This window comes from Pavona decussata, unplaced genomic scaffold (assembly GCF_977016875.1).
Source record: "Pavona decussata unplaced genomic scaffold, jaPavDecu1.1 SCAFFOLD_191, whole genome shotgun sequence".
NCBI lineage: Eukaryota > Metazoa > Cnidaria > Anthozoa > Scleractinia > Agariciidae > Pavona > Pavona decussata.
The window spans coordinates 320,001-337,500 of record NW_028145600.1 but is presented as its reverse complement, the minus strand read 5'-3'; the positions used below and the strand labels follow the sequence as shown (position 1 = coordinate 337,500).

At 39.2% G+C, this 17,500-nt stretch overlaps 3 protein-coding genes across 3 annotated transcripts in view; 1 reads left to right on the top strand and 2 right to left on the bottom strand.

Annotated features, from left to right (window-relative positions):
• The window catches only part of LOC146462123 (uncharacterized), a 1,453-nt gene extending 1,219 nt beyond the window's left edge, over window positions 1–234 (top strand). Inside the window, exon 1 of the mRNA XM_085086023.1 lies at window positions 1–234. This exon is cut by the window's left edge and continues 1,219 nt beyond it. Within this exon, the coding sequence (XP_084942149.1) occupies window positions 1–184 (184 nt within the window). The 3' untranslated portion in view covers window positions 185–234.
• Window positions 235–1,629: 1,395 nt separating this feature from the next.
• Window positions 1,630–15,029, bottom strand: LOC146462122 (uncharacterized). Its single transcript, XM_085085979.1, has 5 exons — window positions 14,760–15,029; window positions 7,646–8,305; window positions 6,277–6,819; window positions 4,693–4,941; window positions 1,630–3,614 (listed from the first exon to the last, which is right to left on the bottom strand). The coding sequence occupies exons 1-5, from the start codon at window positions 14,929–14,931 to the stop codon at window positions 3,280–3,282; spliced, it is 1,959 nt and encodes a 652-aa protein (XP_084942105.1). The 5' UTR covers window positions 14,932–15,029; the 3' UTR covers window positions 1,630–3,279.
• Window positions 15,030–16,121: 1,092 nt separating this feature from the next.
• The window catches only part of LOC146462121 (gamma-aminobutyric acid receptor subunit gamma-1-like), a 16,129-nt gene continuing 14,750 nt past the window's right edge, over window positions 16,122–17,500 (bottom strand). The window contains exon 11 of the mRNA XM_085086004.1: window positions 16,122–17,500. This exon is cut by the window's right edge and continues 924 nt beyond it. The gene's annotated coding sequence lies outside the window, so the exon portion shown is untranslated.

Here is a 17,500-nt window from a genome sequence, read left to right as displayed (position 1 = left end):
GATCGGAAAACACCTCAGAGACGCGCATGGTTTAACACCGAACAACCTAATTAAGAACTTTAAGGTCATAAAGAAATGCCGTGACAAATTTGAATGTTTGGTCTACGAAATGCTGTGGATCAAGAACAAAAGACCGAAACTGAACACGCAAGCGGATTCCATTCGCGCGAAACTCTTTACCTGAATGCTTTCATGCTAATTTATTTTCTCACTTTCAATACCTATAAATATGCGTTTCCGGTATTTCCATTTTTACTCATTTGACAATGACGATATGAAGTCGTCGAAACGTCATGTTATTTTATTATCGTTAATTTTCTTGTTGAAATTTCCAACAAGGCACAAAAAAACCTCTCCGGCTTCGGCGGGAATCGTACCGTCCGTCGCTCTACCAAGTGAGCTAGTCGTGTGTGAGTATGGTGGTACTGGCTGCGACAATGTGATTGTGAAGGGTACAAATGAATGTTGCGCCGCTAGCACTAAGGACACAAATGATGGATCAGAGAACAATGTCTTTAGTTTAGTGTAAGTTAAAGTTCTAAAGTGAACCCATGAATTTCCCACCGATCGCATGAGCATTAGCCTTAGTAAGGAAATGGAATATCGCCGTGAAGCAAAGAAATCAAAAGCAGTCTCCGACCTCGGCGAGAATCCTCGTGCGATCTCCCATCTCCTCACTAGGGCTAAGTCTGTGGGTGATTCATGGGTTCACTTAAGCACTTTTACCCTCACACTACAGACTAAATTCTCTTATCCTTCATTTGTGTATTTAGTTCTAGCGGCACAACACTGATTTGTACCCGTCATGATAACAGTTGCGTTATTGCGGAATAATAAAGATTTGTATGGGACAAAACCGTTTCCTGTTCGAAGGCAAAACTAGTTTGCTAGTTCCTTCTTTTCAAACAAAACTTGTTTGCGTGTCTATAGTTTGTTCTGGTGTATCGTTGAATTTTGAGTTCAATACAGGGGCACTTATTTATTCCGAAAGTAGCCTGCAAGAAAGCTCTCCAATTGAAGTCTAACGGGAGACAGGAATTTGGGGTGCGAGAGCGGGATCCTGTCGCAGCTATTCTAACAAAGAACAGTTCTCCGAAAGCTTCCTAAATTAAGCTCATCTGCACGATGATAAGCCAAGTGCAATTTTTTTCCTTCACTGTAAAATTATAGGGATGCGAGAAACTTGAACTGATCTAAAAGAGATCTCTATTTACCTTGATTAGCGAGATTACTCGAAAAGGAAAACAGTAAAAATCCGCGAGTAAGAACCTGCATTCTTCCAAGTTAGCCCCAAAAAGTTCTTCCATAAATGGTGCTTGATACGGAAATGTAGGCTATATACGTTCTTAAACAGATTCTTATTTTTTTTTAATGACAAAATAGTATAGTGGTCGGAGGAAAATAATTTTATAGAATGTTAAGAACCTAATTTAGATTTAAGGCTTTACAGGTTCTAATTTAAAGGGTGTCTAGATTGGAAATTTTAGCCTAACAGGTTCTTAAAATTCAGGTTCTTACTTGGGGGTTTTACTGTAACAGCTATCAAAATATTTCTTGTGTCAAATGGCGGAAATAAAAAGCCGACCATTCAAATGTCCAGTGACCCTATATATTCAAGAAGGCTGATAAACAATTTAAAACTCTTAATTCTAAGATAGCCTAATTCCGGACAGTTTAAGTATTGGCCACATATTGGAAAGGGCCATACAAACTTCACTATCAGTGAACTCATTAATTTTTAATTTTAAGTGTCCTTTTACTTGCATTCCGGTAAGCTGCAACTTAATCTATTCTACCACGACTACCCTTTGTTTTCTTTTTGAACTTCCCCTTTTTTACTCAAATTAAAGAATTATTGATAGTTGGGTACAAATTGTAAATAATAGGACCAGAAACATTAACCTGAACGGTAGATGTCTAAGCTACGTTTAAAAAGCAGAATCACATTACAGTCAACTCTCTCGTAAGCGACCACCCTTGGGGCACGACAAAGTGGTCCCTTACGGGAAAGATCAACAGAAACTAATTTATTTGAGTTTTTTATTTCTATTCATTCTTTTGACGAAACTTTGTATAACATATTGGAACAGATCACTGTAACCATTCCCTTTTACCTACAGATTTAATTATAGCCATCTTCTCTCCCTGTATTATTATCTGTCAGCAGTCCAGGGTAGACTTATTAAAAATTGAACTTTTGTAACTTTTGAGTAATGATTTATTAACGATCGTACGTGATTATGTTGGGTGATCGCTTACCGGAAACAGAAAACGAAAAAATATATCAAAATGTAGTCGCGGTCTCTTAAGAAATTTGAGTGGTGGTCGCTTACGAGAGAGCTCTTGAAACGGTATAACTGAGAAACAAAACGGTTGTTTACGAAGTGGTCGCTTACCGGAGGTGGTCGCTTACGAGAAGTGGTCGCTATGAGAGAGTTGACTGTATTAAATTTGCGTAAGTCTAAACTGAAACATTCCCCCCCTCCCCCCCAGAAAAAAATGGGAACATTTTGATGAGGGAAATGCTAAAATGAAGAACGGTACATACATTGGTGATTTGAAACGGAAAGCTACTGAACAGTACCGTTCCACATTATGCTGTACAAGGCGTTTCTAGCTATTGTCACGAAATTTTAAAAATGTTGAAGTGTTACTACTAACGAACGCCTTAAGTTGAGAACGCCGAACTCTCTTTTGGCGCAATTTATTATAACTTAAAAAGTTGTTCTCAGACGTCAGATTCGTTAGATACCTTTATTAGGTATTTTTCATAATGTATTGAAAAGGAAAGGTGTTTCCATGTCTTGATTGCGTGGATGGAATCGAAATGTTTGACGTGGCCATTCATAAACTGATGAGCACAACTTTTTAAGATGCTCTTTTTTATGAAGTTGTTTGATACTATTTACGAACAAGTTTAGTCACTCATAGTTGTCAAACAAACAAAATCGCCGAAAAATGACTAAGCTAATAGCTGCCAGCTGAAAAAAAAGCATTCTTAACCGACAGATGAAACATATAAATGTGTCAGGTGAGGTCGTTAAATTTAACTCGATTCTAAACCACTTTAGACTAAAATATATGTCGGCTTTTGGTAAAACTGAAAAAGGAATTAGGTAAAGTCGATTTCTCCCGACCTTGTAAAATCTGTCAAGGTGTAAAAGAAATACTTGCGGAGAGACTGGCTTGAGAGAGCTAATACTTGCGAAAAGTGGAGTTTATTAGGCCTGCCGGAAAACCTAAGGGTCCATCGGAACCATAGTATATTGCTTTTTTGTCCTAAGTAGTTGTTTCGTAGAATACTTCAATATCAGTGGCAGTGAACTGGTATCTTCCTGCATAAAATGTACAGGAAGAACCAGATGAAAAATACCCTGGGGGGAGGGGGTAAGAGTGGCCACAATGGGTGAGAGAACGGTATCTCGCAGCATTGTCTGATATTTGGACGTCGTTTCCAGAACCAAATATCGGTCCATAACCACGACAATTCAATGTGGCGTATCTCGTTTGCCCTGACTTGATCTGTAGCTTAACAGGAGCGTAGCCATTGATGTTATACAGTGAGTAGAGAAACGCTTTACTGGATGAACCATATGCACGAGAATTGCAAACATCTAGAGGAAGACAAGCAAGAAAGAAATGATATGTTAACGTAATTGTAGAATTGCCAAATTGAAAAATAACCAAAACAACGTATAAGACACCCATTAAGATTTAAATTTCTTTGAGAGTGATTGTGTAATATTTCAGTATTGCTTTTGATGACGTACAGTTTTTTACTTCCCGTTACGATCTCCACCAGCTTCACTCGCCATCTGGTTTTTCCAAGACTTGCTTGATATCATTCGGTTTGATTCTTTGAGGAAATTGGAATTTCGTGCTCAGATTCTGCTAGATGACTTAAATATCCCAGTGATAGCCGACAGAGGAACTCTGAGCAGCCAAATGGCCATTTTCATGATGGTGTCATCTGACCACAACTACCAGAATTCATTTCGTTTTCGTTTTCAAATTCAAATTTTGGAATCTCCGTGGAGAGCAAAGAACAATAGCTCTAAATAAGCATAAGAAAACAAAAACCTGAGGGTTTCTGGTAGTTGTAGTCAATTAACGTCATAGTGAAATTGTCCTATTTAATAGAACTAGTTATCTAGAATCAGAATAACGGCTTATTGTGAGAATGAGTTCGTACTTCCTTGCTATTCTGGACTATTCACTTTGCACTTTCGCTTCACCACCGAGAGACAGAAAAACGACTGCCATCGTTCCAGACTGGGAGAACGAGAGAGTGTTAGTGTAAGGTTTGTTCTTGTTAGTCCGACCGTATAAGGACTGAAAACGTGAGCCTGCTTGTATGCACACATTACTCTAAGGACAGGACTGCGCATGTCCACCTCTTATCAAGACACGCTAACAAGTACGTAACGATGATGTTCGATTGCGTAGTTTATGGGATAATTTTACGTCATCAGTATGGATTCTCCAGTTCCCAGTTCTTTAATTAGATGTCTCTCTTTTTAAGTGAAATCAACACAGAGATACTACAAAGGTACCTTATAAAAATAAATCTCGGTAAAGGTTTGTGGAAGACTAGTGCGAATCTATGAACCCGATTGACTCATCCATCGTTTGCAATTTAATAATTATACAATAAAAAGAGTGAGATACATGCTGCCATAAAATGATACTTACTTGAGGACCAAGACACGTCAGTATATCCACCAAATATGTAACTGCCGACTTTTATTATAGTCACAGTTGGACCCTTTCCATCACAGTTGCTGTGAAATGTAGATGCTGCCCAGCCATCTGTCTTAGCAGGCCAACACTTCACAAACCTACTGCGGGATGAACTCTGGAGGATTGGCGCCAAATACGAATTCAGTTGGTCCCGGTACTTGCTGTCGAGGCTGCTAAGAATAGTTGACGCACCCAGCACAGCTAAATAACAGGTGAGAGTAAAACAAAAAAGAAAAATGGTAAAGTTCGGCAATGGCTAAATTAAAATTAACGGTTGCAAATCGTTACGAATGGACAAGAGAGGTGGCTAGACTGTCAAGAAAAACAAAGTTTTTAAAAGTGGAGATCAGGGCTGGATTCAAGCAGCTCTCCCAAGTTAAGATGTATCTCAAGTAATTTTTCTGAACAATAGTCAATATTGCCACAACAATAGGCTATTGCAAAAAAAGCAATAATTGGAATACTTACTTTACTTAACAGGGCTTCGTTAATCGAGCCCGGGCTCCCTAGTGTTTAGTAGAATATGAACTTTTTAAAAACCTTCCCGAATAACCTTCCTTTAATAACTTTCGGGAACAAGAAGAGGCCAGATGCTTTATTTTTATATTTACTCCATGTTCAGTCTGAAAATGTGTTCTAGTCAGTCCTCCAAAAGTAAAGGATTCATCTGCTTATAAACCATTACACAGTACACTCAAACCAGCTCGGAATGCCACTATGTATTTATTTACAAACAGATCATTTTGCCAAAAAACGAGACTGCGTATTTTGGGCGGAAAAATCTTTGAAGCAGCGGTTAAGCTTGCTTTTAGTGCGACATTGTCCTTAGTTTTCTAAATTTATGACCGACTATTTGCCATCATAGATTCTCGCTACCTCCATTAGAGATATTTATTATTATATTATACAAACAGATCATTTAAAGCCAAAAAATAAGGAATTGGGTTTTTTTTGGGAGGGGGGGGGGTTCAATTGTTTGCTTCTAGTGCGATGTACATTCTCCCTTCTTCAAATTTTGGCTTTTAGCAGGTGTCTCGTTGTGTACTCTTTTTATTGCGCAAACACTTTGGTATGTCCTACTAGTGCACTTGTTTAGAGGCATATTTGTGCACATTTTAGTGTGCTTTTGGTCAAAAATACTACATAATATATTAACGATCGCAATCAATTGACCGAGCGCGATCTCTTGATGCAGTTGTTTTTAGTGCAAATTGCCTGCATGAGTTTGTCCAGATGGAATTTGTATCCGACTATGAACTAGAGGTTTGTGGGTTCTAAGTCAGGACCGCACAATTTCATGTACAATGAACCAATCAGATTTTGAAGCAAATACGTGTAACTGGTATCCAGTGCGGGAAAACGCGTGCGAGCAAGACACGATTGATTTTGACTGCTTCCTATTGGTTGAAAAAAGATAGCGCGAACTTTGCATGTAATCATAAAGTGCATGAAACCAAAATCAAACCAAACGCGAAATTACTTTCTACAGTCTTCAGTTGAAAACCGCTCTAAATAGCGTCTTTATCGTTAGCTTACTTTGCTGTCGAACAACTGCGTAGGTTATTGTCTCCACGCTAAACACTCCTGCACTTGTTGCAACACAAATGTAGTTTCCTGCATCACTCATTTGAAGGCCTCTAATAACTAATGAGCCGCTGATCTGCTGGCTCCTTCCAGCTGGTAGTTGACCTCCTTGTTTTTTCCAGGTTACGACTGGTTGGGGATAACCAGCAGCGCTGCAGTTCAACCTCAAAATTCCGCCAACAACTGCCAGAATTCTAGCAGGTGGTTTAACAACGAGCAAGGGAAGGGAAACCACAACTAGAAAAGTTTTCTTTTCAACATTTCCTAAAAGGTTTGACGCAGAGCAAAAGTATTTTTCTGTATCACTTTTATGAACTTGTATAATTTTTAATCCGCTGTCTTTGTGCCTTACCCTTCCCTGGGGTAACTGACCGGATGACTTTCTCCAAGTGACCACTGGTGCCGGGTGCCCAGTCACGTGACAGGTTGGAAAGGTAAAGTTGCTTCCTTCTGTAGCGTAATGAGGTCCCGGATCAAGAGAAACACTAGGACGAACTGCAAAAGAGCAAATGTTAGTTAATATTGCCAATGTGTATAATTGTTTTATCTCCTCTACAGCGTCATTAAGTTGACCGAATTGAAATACAACTTTCATCATCATCATCATCATCATCATCATCATCATCATCATATGTTTCATTTAATCACTTTACTTTCTGGCATCTATCACACCGTTTCTCGTTTAAACCTAAGTGAGATGATAGGATGCCTTGTCAAGACATTTGCGGCTACTAAATGAATAATTATACTATTCTTGATGATGTATTTGATCAGTCAGTGACACAAGTATACTCGAAAAAAAATTATAGTTCTCCCAACAAGAGTCGAGACCTAAGTTCTAGTTCGGATGCTCTACCACTGGGCTACCGGAGACTCATGGGAGCTACGCAATTAAAGTAGGTTCATTTTCTTTTTAACGAACCATTTAATAGTACTTCTCACACAAGAAGGCCACACGTATAGTAAAGCCGCCCCATTTTACAACTGCGTGCTTTTGTAACCAGGTCTTTGCGTTTAAGCGAGACTGGAGTTGACTTTGTCTTGATACAACTCTCAGTGCTTTTCATATAGAAATCATTCCGTTATTATTCTAACAAGTTTCATTTAGACTCGAAAAGCTCCTAGGTTTGTAACAAAACAAAGTCAACTTAGCCTCGCCTCAACCCAAAGGCCAGGTCTCTAAGCACACAACTGTAAAATGTGCCGGCCTTATATTTGTGGCGTTCTTGTGTAGAAATCACTCTCGTATAATTTAATGTTTACGACCTCTTTCCACTTAAAATAAATTAACACATGAATTAATGATTTATAGAAAACTTACCATTTACTTCAAGCTGCACCAGTGCCTCCCCCTGTCCGATGATGTTTGATGCTGAACACTTGTATTTACCTGAGTCATTTCTTGATACATTTTTTATAAGCAACTTTCCTCGAGAAACCACTGTCTGACTTAATTCTGTTAGCTTTTGTAGTTTACTCCATGTTATTACAGGCTCAGGATAACCACTGGCTGAACACTGAAATGAGGCTGTCCCACTTTCTTTAACTATTAACTTTGCAGGGGTAACAGCCATGACAACAGGGGCTGAAACGGATTTACCAGGCTCTCCTTTAGCCCCTGGCATACCTGCGGGTCCTATGTCTCCTTTCAGTCCTTTGGGTCCAGGTTCTCCCCGTGGCCCTGTAGGTCCCATGATGCCTTGCTTTCCTTTCTTTCCAGGTGATCCCATTACACCTTGATCTCCTTTGTTCCCAGTTCTTCCTTTCTGTCCCCTTCGTCCCCTCGGTCCAGGTGGACCGGGAGGACCTGGGTAACCTAGTGTGCATCCGTCACCCTTTGATTGGCAGAGCTGCAATCTTCCTTGTGATAAAAGTTTGTTGACTTTCAGCAGCATGTCGACTGAGTGTTTAAGTTCCGTCGACTTGTTCTTTTTTGAATCAGCTTGACGTCTGTTCCTTTGAAGTGCATGGAATTGAAATCCTGCAAATTAAAAATAAGGATGCACTCTATCACTGTTTTCTTAAACTAACAATTGGAAGACGTGCACAATATCAAAGCAGCACATCTCTCCGTTGCACGAAACATCTCTTATTAAAGAAATAAGAAATGTTATCTGCATGCGTGTGTGAGCATATGTGGAGATTGCTTCCCTATCACAAATAAATTTCATTTAAAATGGCAGGAGTCTCACCAAATGGTGCTTGTAATAAATATATCACTTGAGTCCAAGTGGCCCACACGGCCGGAGTTTATCCAGGTTTCTGTTACATAAAGCAACTAGGAGTATTGCTACTCCACCCCCCCCCCCCCCCCCTCGCCCGCTACTATGGTACGAGAGTGACTGCTGGACCTCGAAAGAACCACGTTTTGGCCACACTACAAACATGTAACGATGGAGCTGCCCCTGGGGTGTTGAGAATTTGGCTCCTGCCAACTGGCCCTCGCCTTGACTTGGGTAATGTGGTTCTGCCTAAGTTCCCAATGCATAAATGTAGACATCACTTTATTTTTAACATCCTTTATTTCACATACATTCAACCTTCATTTTAAATTTTTAAATTCAACAAACTGAAGAAAAGCCCAGGGAGGGCTTGATAAAGTAGCACTGTACAGTTTTTGCATTACAATACTACTACCTAAATTTCTCAAGGCACAATAAATTGTGAAGGTTGTATTAATCCCAAGAACTAAATGGGTAAACTGCTTTACCTACAAAGATAAGAGTCACTGATATTTCGACTTTATTTGTGAAAATGGTGCAATAATTCCTTCATGCACTCACTTACAAAATTATTCTAGAACTGTGACAGAAAAAAAAACTAAATTATTGAAAGGATTTTACCTATCTTCATTAACAAAACTAACTTTGTACTACGCGCTAATTTATCCTTACATCACTTACTGTAACTCCACCTGGGAGTCAACATATTAGTCTAACTAACGCGTTGTGCGAGCCATTGTCAATTCAGATTATCGAGTACACTCTGGTCCCTTATTTGTTAAATTGGGTATCTTAGACATTTTCCAATTTAATTTATTTCAAATAGCCACATTTTTGTTTTACTATCAAAATCAATTATTACCTCCAATGTTTTTAAATTTGTTTTTAACAAGTAGCCAAGTTCATAATTATGGCACCAGCCAGCCAACTGCTATCGATCGCATTCTTGTCGCACAAATCTTAAGCAATTTACAATCCTTTACCAAGTTCCAAAATCTGGAACTCTCTCCCTGAATATCAATTACTTCTTCATCTAGTGTTTTCACCTTGGATGAAAAAATGTTGGAGATTTTATTTGCAAAATCATGAATTGGCCAAGCCGCACGTACGCAGCACCATATTTTCTATTTATTAATGACAGCCGAGGTGGCCTCTCTTATAAGCCGGGTTGTTTCTTGAGGTCTCCTCGCCATCACCTTGACTTGTAATTTGAATGTCTTCTTCTTTTACTAAGGCAAATAAATGATGATGATGATGAAAGGAACAGCTCACGATCTGTTTTAGCACATTTTGGAGATTAAAATGTTAGAACTTGAAATAAAGTTAGTCCAACGTTTTTCAAGTAATATGTCAAACACGAGAAAGCGTGTTTCATCAGATATCCAAACACTGAGAAGTAGGTTGAAAGCACACGTTCGAGTGTTTGATGTGGCTTCTCAAATGATCAATAATTCTTGGAGAAATTCAAGGCTAAATTTTTGGTAATTAGGATCACATATCCAAACCACGGTCACGGTAGTGATTTTCTTTGTTTTCTTTTGATGAATTATTAATGAGTTTGAGAAGTTGTCCATAATCCATTCCGATGGTGGACCTAATCGCTATGGACAGAGACACTCAGTGCTTTGATCATTGTGTCTTGTGGACAATCTTTTGGCTAGTCACGTGATCGTTTTCCTGACCATCCAAAGGATGCCAATTTTAGTACACTGGGGTGGTGATTTGTAACAAAATTGGACCATTATATTTAGGATTGTGGGGTGATAAAATGGCAACAAATCCCCATGGTGCTTCTCCTTTAACCCCTGACGTTATCTTGCATGAATTGCTACTGAAATCCTGAAAAGCTATTCAAAGATCTTAGGAGATCGACCCGAATCCCTTACTAGCCCGACCGACTGTCACTGTCTACCACTGTACCCCAGTCGTGCAGTGATCGTCAACAAATTACACGGTTAATAGCAAACTTCAGTATTCAGTATCTGGTTATTCAATTAAATTAAGAGCGTTTAATTACTACTAAAACACGAAATACTAATATTTGTGTATCTTTGGCATATGCCCGATTTCACATGCTACCCTCTAGATATATAAATAATTTATCATTTAGGCTGTTGATCTACCATTACCGATCACCAGCTAATGATAGCAGCAAAATATATCTCGTTTCATTTTATTTTATTTTATTATAAAAAGAAAACAGTTTATTTGGTTCGTTACACTTACTTTGTAATACACACAAAATGAATCATTTACAAGGTTGGTTTGGTGACGGGAGAGCCTGCACTGGAAGGTGGGTGCTTTTGAGGTCCTTGACTTGAAACTAATAACAATGTAGTTTAGTTTGTGCTATGGGAAGGGACTAGACTTACAATATATTAGACTACAAAACATGTCGTTTGTGCACTTAATTTTTTTCTCTTTTTTGTGGTTTCAGCTTTGCTGAAACCTACTTTGTCATAGTGCCATGTAAGTAAGTAAGTAAGTAAGTAAGTAAGTGAGTGAGTGAGTGAGTGAGTGAGTGAGTGAGTGAGTGAGTGAGTGAGTGAGTGAGTGAGTGAGTGAGTAAGTAAGTAAGTAAGTGCATTTTCCGTAAAGGTTCGGAATGCCGAAGGTTACTGGCGATCTTTCATCGATAAATGCGATGTCTTTTAGTGACAAGCGCTACCCTTTCTCACTTAGGCCTGGGAACGAGGTTTGCGAAGTTGACATCGATATTTGTTCGATGCCCTGGTTCGTTGTATCTCGTAGTTCGGTTGTCGTTTTTATATCGATTTCAAAAACGTCATAGCTACGCTGCCATGTGCTTTTCTTTGCCTGTTCTTTTCGTGTTGTAGATTGAGGCGGTAAGTAATCATTTCTTTTACAATGTGTGGCGACCGCTTTTCTTTCGAAGAAGGGCGCGCGGAAACGACGATTGTTACGCCACAAAATGTAATAACTGACACAAAATGTAATAGTAACGCAAAATGTAATACCTTTTGACGCAAAATGTAATAGTAACGCAAAATGTAATAACTTTTGACGCAAAATGTAATAACTTTGTTAACGCAAAATGTAATAACTTTTGACGCAAAATGTAATACCAGAAAGTAACGCAAAATGTAATAACGCAAAATGTAACAGTATTTTCAGTCGGTCTTTACAGTATGTTGGGAGGGGAGGAACACAGCATCTGCGATGCTGCATTTTACCCGGAGGTTGACTTTGATTATTTGTCTGCAGATATTTGATTTCTGCTGATTCAAAAAGAAGTACGCGATGATTGACCATTTTAAAAGTCATTTCCCACGCTAAATAAAGCCGCGGTAAATTTTACCGTTGCAACATGCGGTTACACGTGAATTGTTTATTATGGTAAATTAGTCGCTCTTACGGCTTCATTCGAGCTACAATAGCTGCAGGGGAAATAATCGCTGGCGATATGGCAAGATTTAATGTTATCAAGGACGGCGGATCATTTTCCAAGTTGTGGTGGTGGCGGGGAGGGGAGTAACTAGTAACATGAAATGGGAAGGCTGAAGAAATTCTTCTTCTCTTCCCTGTAACTTCCATCTTAACGTGAAATCTGATATATCGACAATAGCGCGAAGCAGAAGAGACTTGTTTAAATTAACATTTTCTTTGCGGCTTCGTGTTGGTTTCAAATGAAATATCGTGATTGGCTTGCTTGCCTTGGGTATCGAAAAACCCTATTTATTTACCAAGTTAAATGTTATGGGCGCTTTTTTTATTCTTTTTGACATATCAATGCATATTCTCCATGGTAAGTTTATCTCGGGAAAGTACGGTGACATGCACCACACCAAATTTCTCACGGGGAAAGGATCATTTACCAAGGTACTCAGTACCGTGAAAGGCGTAGAGTGGGGCAAGAAATGAAGCCGTAAGAACGACTAATTTACCATAATAAACAATTCACGTGTAACTGCATGTTACAACGGTAAAATTTACCGCGGCTTTATTTAGCGTGGGAAATGACTTTTAAAATGGTCAATCATCGCGTACTTCTTTTTGAATCAGCAGAAAGCAAATATCTGCAGATAAATAATCAAAGTCAACCTCCGTTTAAAACGCAGCATCGCAGATGCTGTGTTCCTCCCCTCCCAACATACTGTAAAGACCGACTGAAAATACTGTTACATTTTGCATTATTACATTTTGCGTCAAAAGTTATTACATTTTGCGTTAACAAAGTTATTACATTTTGCGTCAAAAGTTATTACATTTTGCGTTACTATTACATTTTGCGTCAAAAGGTATTACATTTTGCGTTACTATTACATTTTGTGTCAGTTATTACATTTTGTGGCGTAACAGACGATTACAAAGGCCCAAAGTCTAACATAATCCGCATCGGCTCTGTTTATTTTAAGTCCCTAACTGAGATCCTGAACAGGCGATCACCGAAAGGCAGAAAATCAACAAACATACGTACAGCTTGAGGTAGTCCTACTGTTGAACCGCATACAAGACCGTCAAAGACTGTAACTCGGCTACTAATCTGAACAGGTTGCGTGAGAAATTACTGTCGCTTCGAGCGAAGCTCAAACCTAGTCAAGACGTTCAGCGACGTCTCAGCTCCACGTGGAGCTTTAACAGTTCCGTATGAAATGACGTCATGACACGTGATGTGTCTAGTTGCGTAACGCAATGCCTAAACGGTCGAGAGGCCGTTACACAATGAGTTTGGTGTTGTTTTGCACTACGACCGAGACAGAATGTAGAACTCTTGAGCAATATATCGGTTATCTGTGTCTAAAAGTTTTTGCAGGATTTTGCACGGTTTCTCCGAGTTTTCAAACAAAATGGTGATCGCTGATTCAAAGTGTTTGTTTAGTTGTCGAGCGACCTGTGCAGCCGAGTATCACCTTCAGTGGCGTCGTGTGCAGCACTTCCCAATGAGACTTGTCTTTCAAGAGGGAAATAACTACCTTTTGGGAACAAGTAATCTTCTTATGCCACAAGTAACTACCTTATGGAAAAAAATTGTCTTCCAGACACAAATAATACCCTCTTAAGAACAAATAATTGCCTTGTGGAAACAAATTGTGTTTCGCAACAGCACTTATAAGTCGCTTTTGGGTCCTAAAACTTTCAGCGATCTGACAACTTATTAGCTTTTATGTAGTTCGGATGATTCACAAGCTAAACAAACGTCTTTGTTTCAGGGAGTCAAACTGATTTGAAGATGAGAATGCAACAGAACTGCCTTAGGTTCAGAATATTAATAGTGATTCACGTGATAAACAAATAATAATAAAATTAATAAGGCACCTGAATGGATAATTAAGTCATTTCATTATTTTTTTTTAGAATCAACTGTTGAAGGAGCCAATATCCAGCCATCTTGACCTCACGCTTGGTCAATAACGGATTTATAGAACTGGATATACACAAAACTTTTGTGATCACTAGAGAGATACATTTAATGGCAGTCTAAAAATCCCCCTTTATCACTTGGAAAATAACCTCCCTAAAATTGTCGGCAAATTTCCAACCATAAGGCACACTTACCATACACCTATCGAAGTAACGCCCCAGCTTTGCAACTTTTTCGTAAATGCAGATAAAGGGAGTCAATAAGGCAGACAAAAAACCTACAGTAAATTGAAGAGATTCACTTTCGTTTCCTTACAATGGCTTATTTTAAGGGTCACTCAAACACAGGCAACTTTTCATTATGGCAGCTGAAACGGCATGCACTTCTTCCAGTGCCTTTTTTGACCTATTGTTTCTCTTGAGTCAGTCGAAAGGCGCGAAGCGCCGAAAGCGTTGATCCTCGCAAGCGAAGTGCGTAGTCAGGGCCCCCTCTCGGTAAATACACTCGCTTCAGGCCTTTCGTTTGAAGACCGCGCGGGCGTTGACAGACCAACACAAAAATACGAATGTTCGTCTGCAGAAATAATACAGACATAGCTAAAATACAACACAAAATACAGACGTTAATGACACAATACAACGTAGGAAAGGTGCAGATTTGCAGACAATTTTGTGATTGAACATGACCTGTTAACCTTTTTGTTTCATTGCCAAAGGGAAAGACACGCAATGACTGGATTCTGTACATTCCTTTGGTGTCTGTAACAAAAATGTAGCTACTTTCTACTGACTTAATCATTCCGTCGGTTAGCTCTGGGCTTGGTATCCAAGATGGCAAAGAAAGAAAGAAACCTGGTTGTAGAATCATGTATATAACAACGCTTCTCTTACCAGGTTGGAGGGACGATGGTTCAGCATCAGCGACGTTTTCAAGATTGGTTATTCTCTCCTTCTGCTGATTTAATTCAAATTCAACCCTGAGAAATCCGGCGCAGTAAAACACAATTGATAAGACTGAAATGATGGACGCAAAGGAAGGCAAACTCTGCTTTTGAGCGGTCATTTTGATGATTTGAACAACCCGCACTTCAGCACACTGCAATGTTTGTTGAACACTGTTTCAGCTCGATATGTGATACCGAGTGTGGGTAATTTGCCAAATGTTATCAGAGCTATTTATATTTTTCAGCTCAAAGTTCAAATACGTTTCGGCACAATCGGCTGTTTATAAGTTCTGTTTACATGTGTTTCATATGACATATGAAACTTCAATAATGCTGTCAGTGACACAGTGCAGTGCGGGTGTGGGTGTGAGAGTTCAGGACGCGCGTGGCAGAGTTGGGTGCACGCAACGTCCACCTTCCACGCGCTAGAATCACGAATAAGATATTCACCCACCCCTCTCCTATAAGTCAACGTGTAAAAGCAAGATATAACGTGCTATGCGAAAATATGGTTCACCGGCGATGATTAGAACCCCGGTCTCCTACATTCAAGGCAGACGTGATAACCGCTACACTACAGGCGAACCATGTTTTCGCATAGTACGTTATATCTTGCTTTCACACGTTGACTTGCTCTGTTCCTTTGATATAACAGGTCATTACAGTGATCATATGTGAAAATATGGCTTATTCACTTTGTATGAATATTCCTTGCTGTCTTTGGTTCCTCTCCTATAACCAAGTGGCACCCTTAAAAAAGGACAAAAATACAAGACAAATGGGGGACAATAAATGTTATGCCGCGTAGCACCAATGACACAAATACTGAACCAGATAAGTAATTAACTGAGAAAGCGAATTCTCTAATAGCTCTTTTTCAATATGACTGGACCCTAGCTTGTATCATGAAAACGAGGCTGCGAGGTCGAGGATGCACAGTGAAGCAGCGATCTTGAAATTCTGTCCTCTCTGTCTCGCTTTCGTGTTCCAAAAAGGACTCAGCGCTTCCAATAAATTGAAAAAAGCGCTTTTGGCCACAAGGATTGTGGCCGACGACAAGTAGTGTTTACCAATTTTCTTTGGAAATCGTTGAAGGTTAACAACTGTGGCACTAACATAAAGTTGGTCAACTTCACGTACTTCTGAAACGCATCTTACCAACATTTTTGACCCACTGACATCGAAAGTGACTTTATTTCTTTAACTTTTTACAAGGAAAAAAACGTTTTCATAAAACCGAGCCTAAGGATATACGTCGAAGCGTGTTTCTGGTTATCACCATGGTTAAAATTAACAACCAACAACCATACAGTAACCATTCTTTTTTAATTAAAAGCACAAGCCAATTTTGTACATTTTGCACTTATCACAAAAGGGCACCAGTGTGTTTTAGAGCTAAACCGGAAAATAGGGGAGATATTCCATTCTGAAAACCATATAAGAGCACTACTTCAGGAAGGTGAAAACGCATTCATTGCTGTTATTTGAATATTCCCACCTACTCTCTAATGCTTGTTTAGACTTAAAACAGCACGCATGTACACAGTCAATACCAAAGTAAAGAAAACGTAAAGGACACCGGATGAATCACTTGAATGGTCACACTTAAAGGGAAAGAATCACGGGGATTTGACATTCTGTCGGGGAAAATGGTTATATAATAATTCTAGAACATCAAGAAAATCCTTGAAAGGAACAACTGGTGATCTGCTCTAGTGCATTTTGTAAAAGAAAACGCGTGAACTTGAAAAAAGTTAGCCTAACTTTTTTTAAAGTTGCAGTCCATTCTAACCCAGTCCATATATGGCCAGAGACACTTATTGATAGTCTAAGTACACTGGGGTGACAATCTACAACAATCTAGGTCTCTGTTGATTAAAAACGTTTGAACTTTTTGGTATCACACCAAATTCCTGTGACACTTTCCCTTTATTAAGGACTTGAGACTGTGAGTAAAGAATCACTTAAAATATATTTGATCCACAAACTTAAAAGGTTGCACCCAGTTATGTACTCAAAGTTTTGTTGTTAATTTCGTTTCATAAGTAGGTACATTATGATCATCCGGGTGAATGTAGTCCTGAGAAGGACTGTTTAATTAAAGTGACATTGATTGGCGTTTTGACAACCTGAGCAGAAGCCATCATGCAGAGTCAGGTGAATTGTCGGTCGCCAGCAGATGGTATAAATTGACTCTGATTGTTGGCCTAATTAGTCATAAGTCGGTTACCTACTCATGACATGATTCCTGCGTTCAAACCATTTGCAGTTTTACAAGGTGTTATGGTATCCAACCTCACTTGCGCCTTGTTAATCCGGGTTTTCCTATATTCGAATTACCTTTAATGTCTAGGAAAAGCGATTCAATCCACCATACCGTAAAGATGGCGACAGTTACATTTACCCATAATTCTTAGCGTACGAAAACCCTAATAACGCTCATAAAAGCGCACAGAAAAGTTCCAAAAACTTCAAACTTAGCACACACATGGTTGTTAGTACAGGGACGAATTGCGCAAAAATTATGGCTTTCCATGGGCCTATTGGCGGTGTTAGGTTCGCAAGGTATTGTGGTAAAATGCACAGCCACCGTTTTTTCCATAAGGTGGATTAAAGCTGATAAAGATATATAGTTTCCTTTGCATATAGTAAGCAACAGAATTATATCAACACCCTTGGACAACAGCA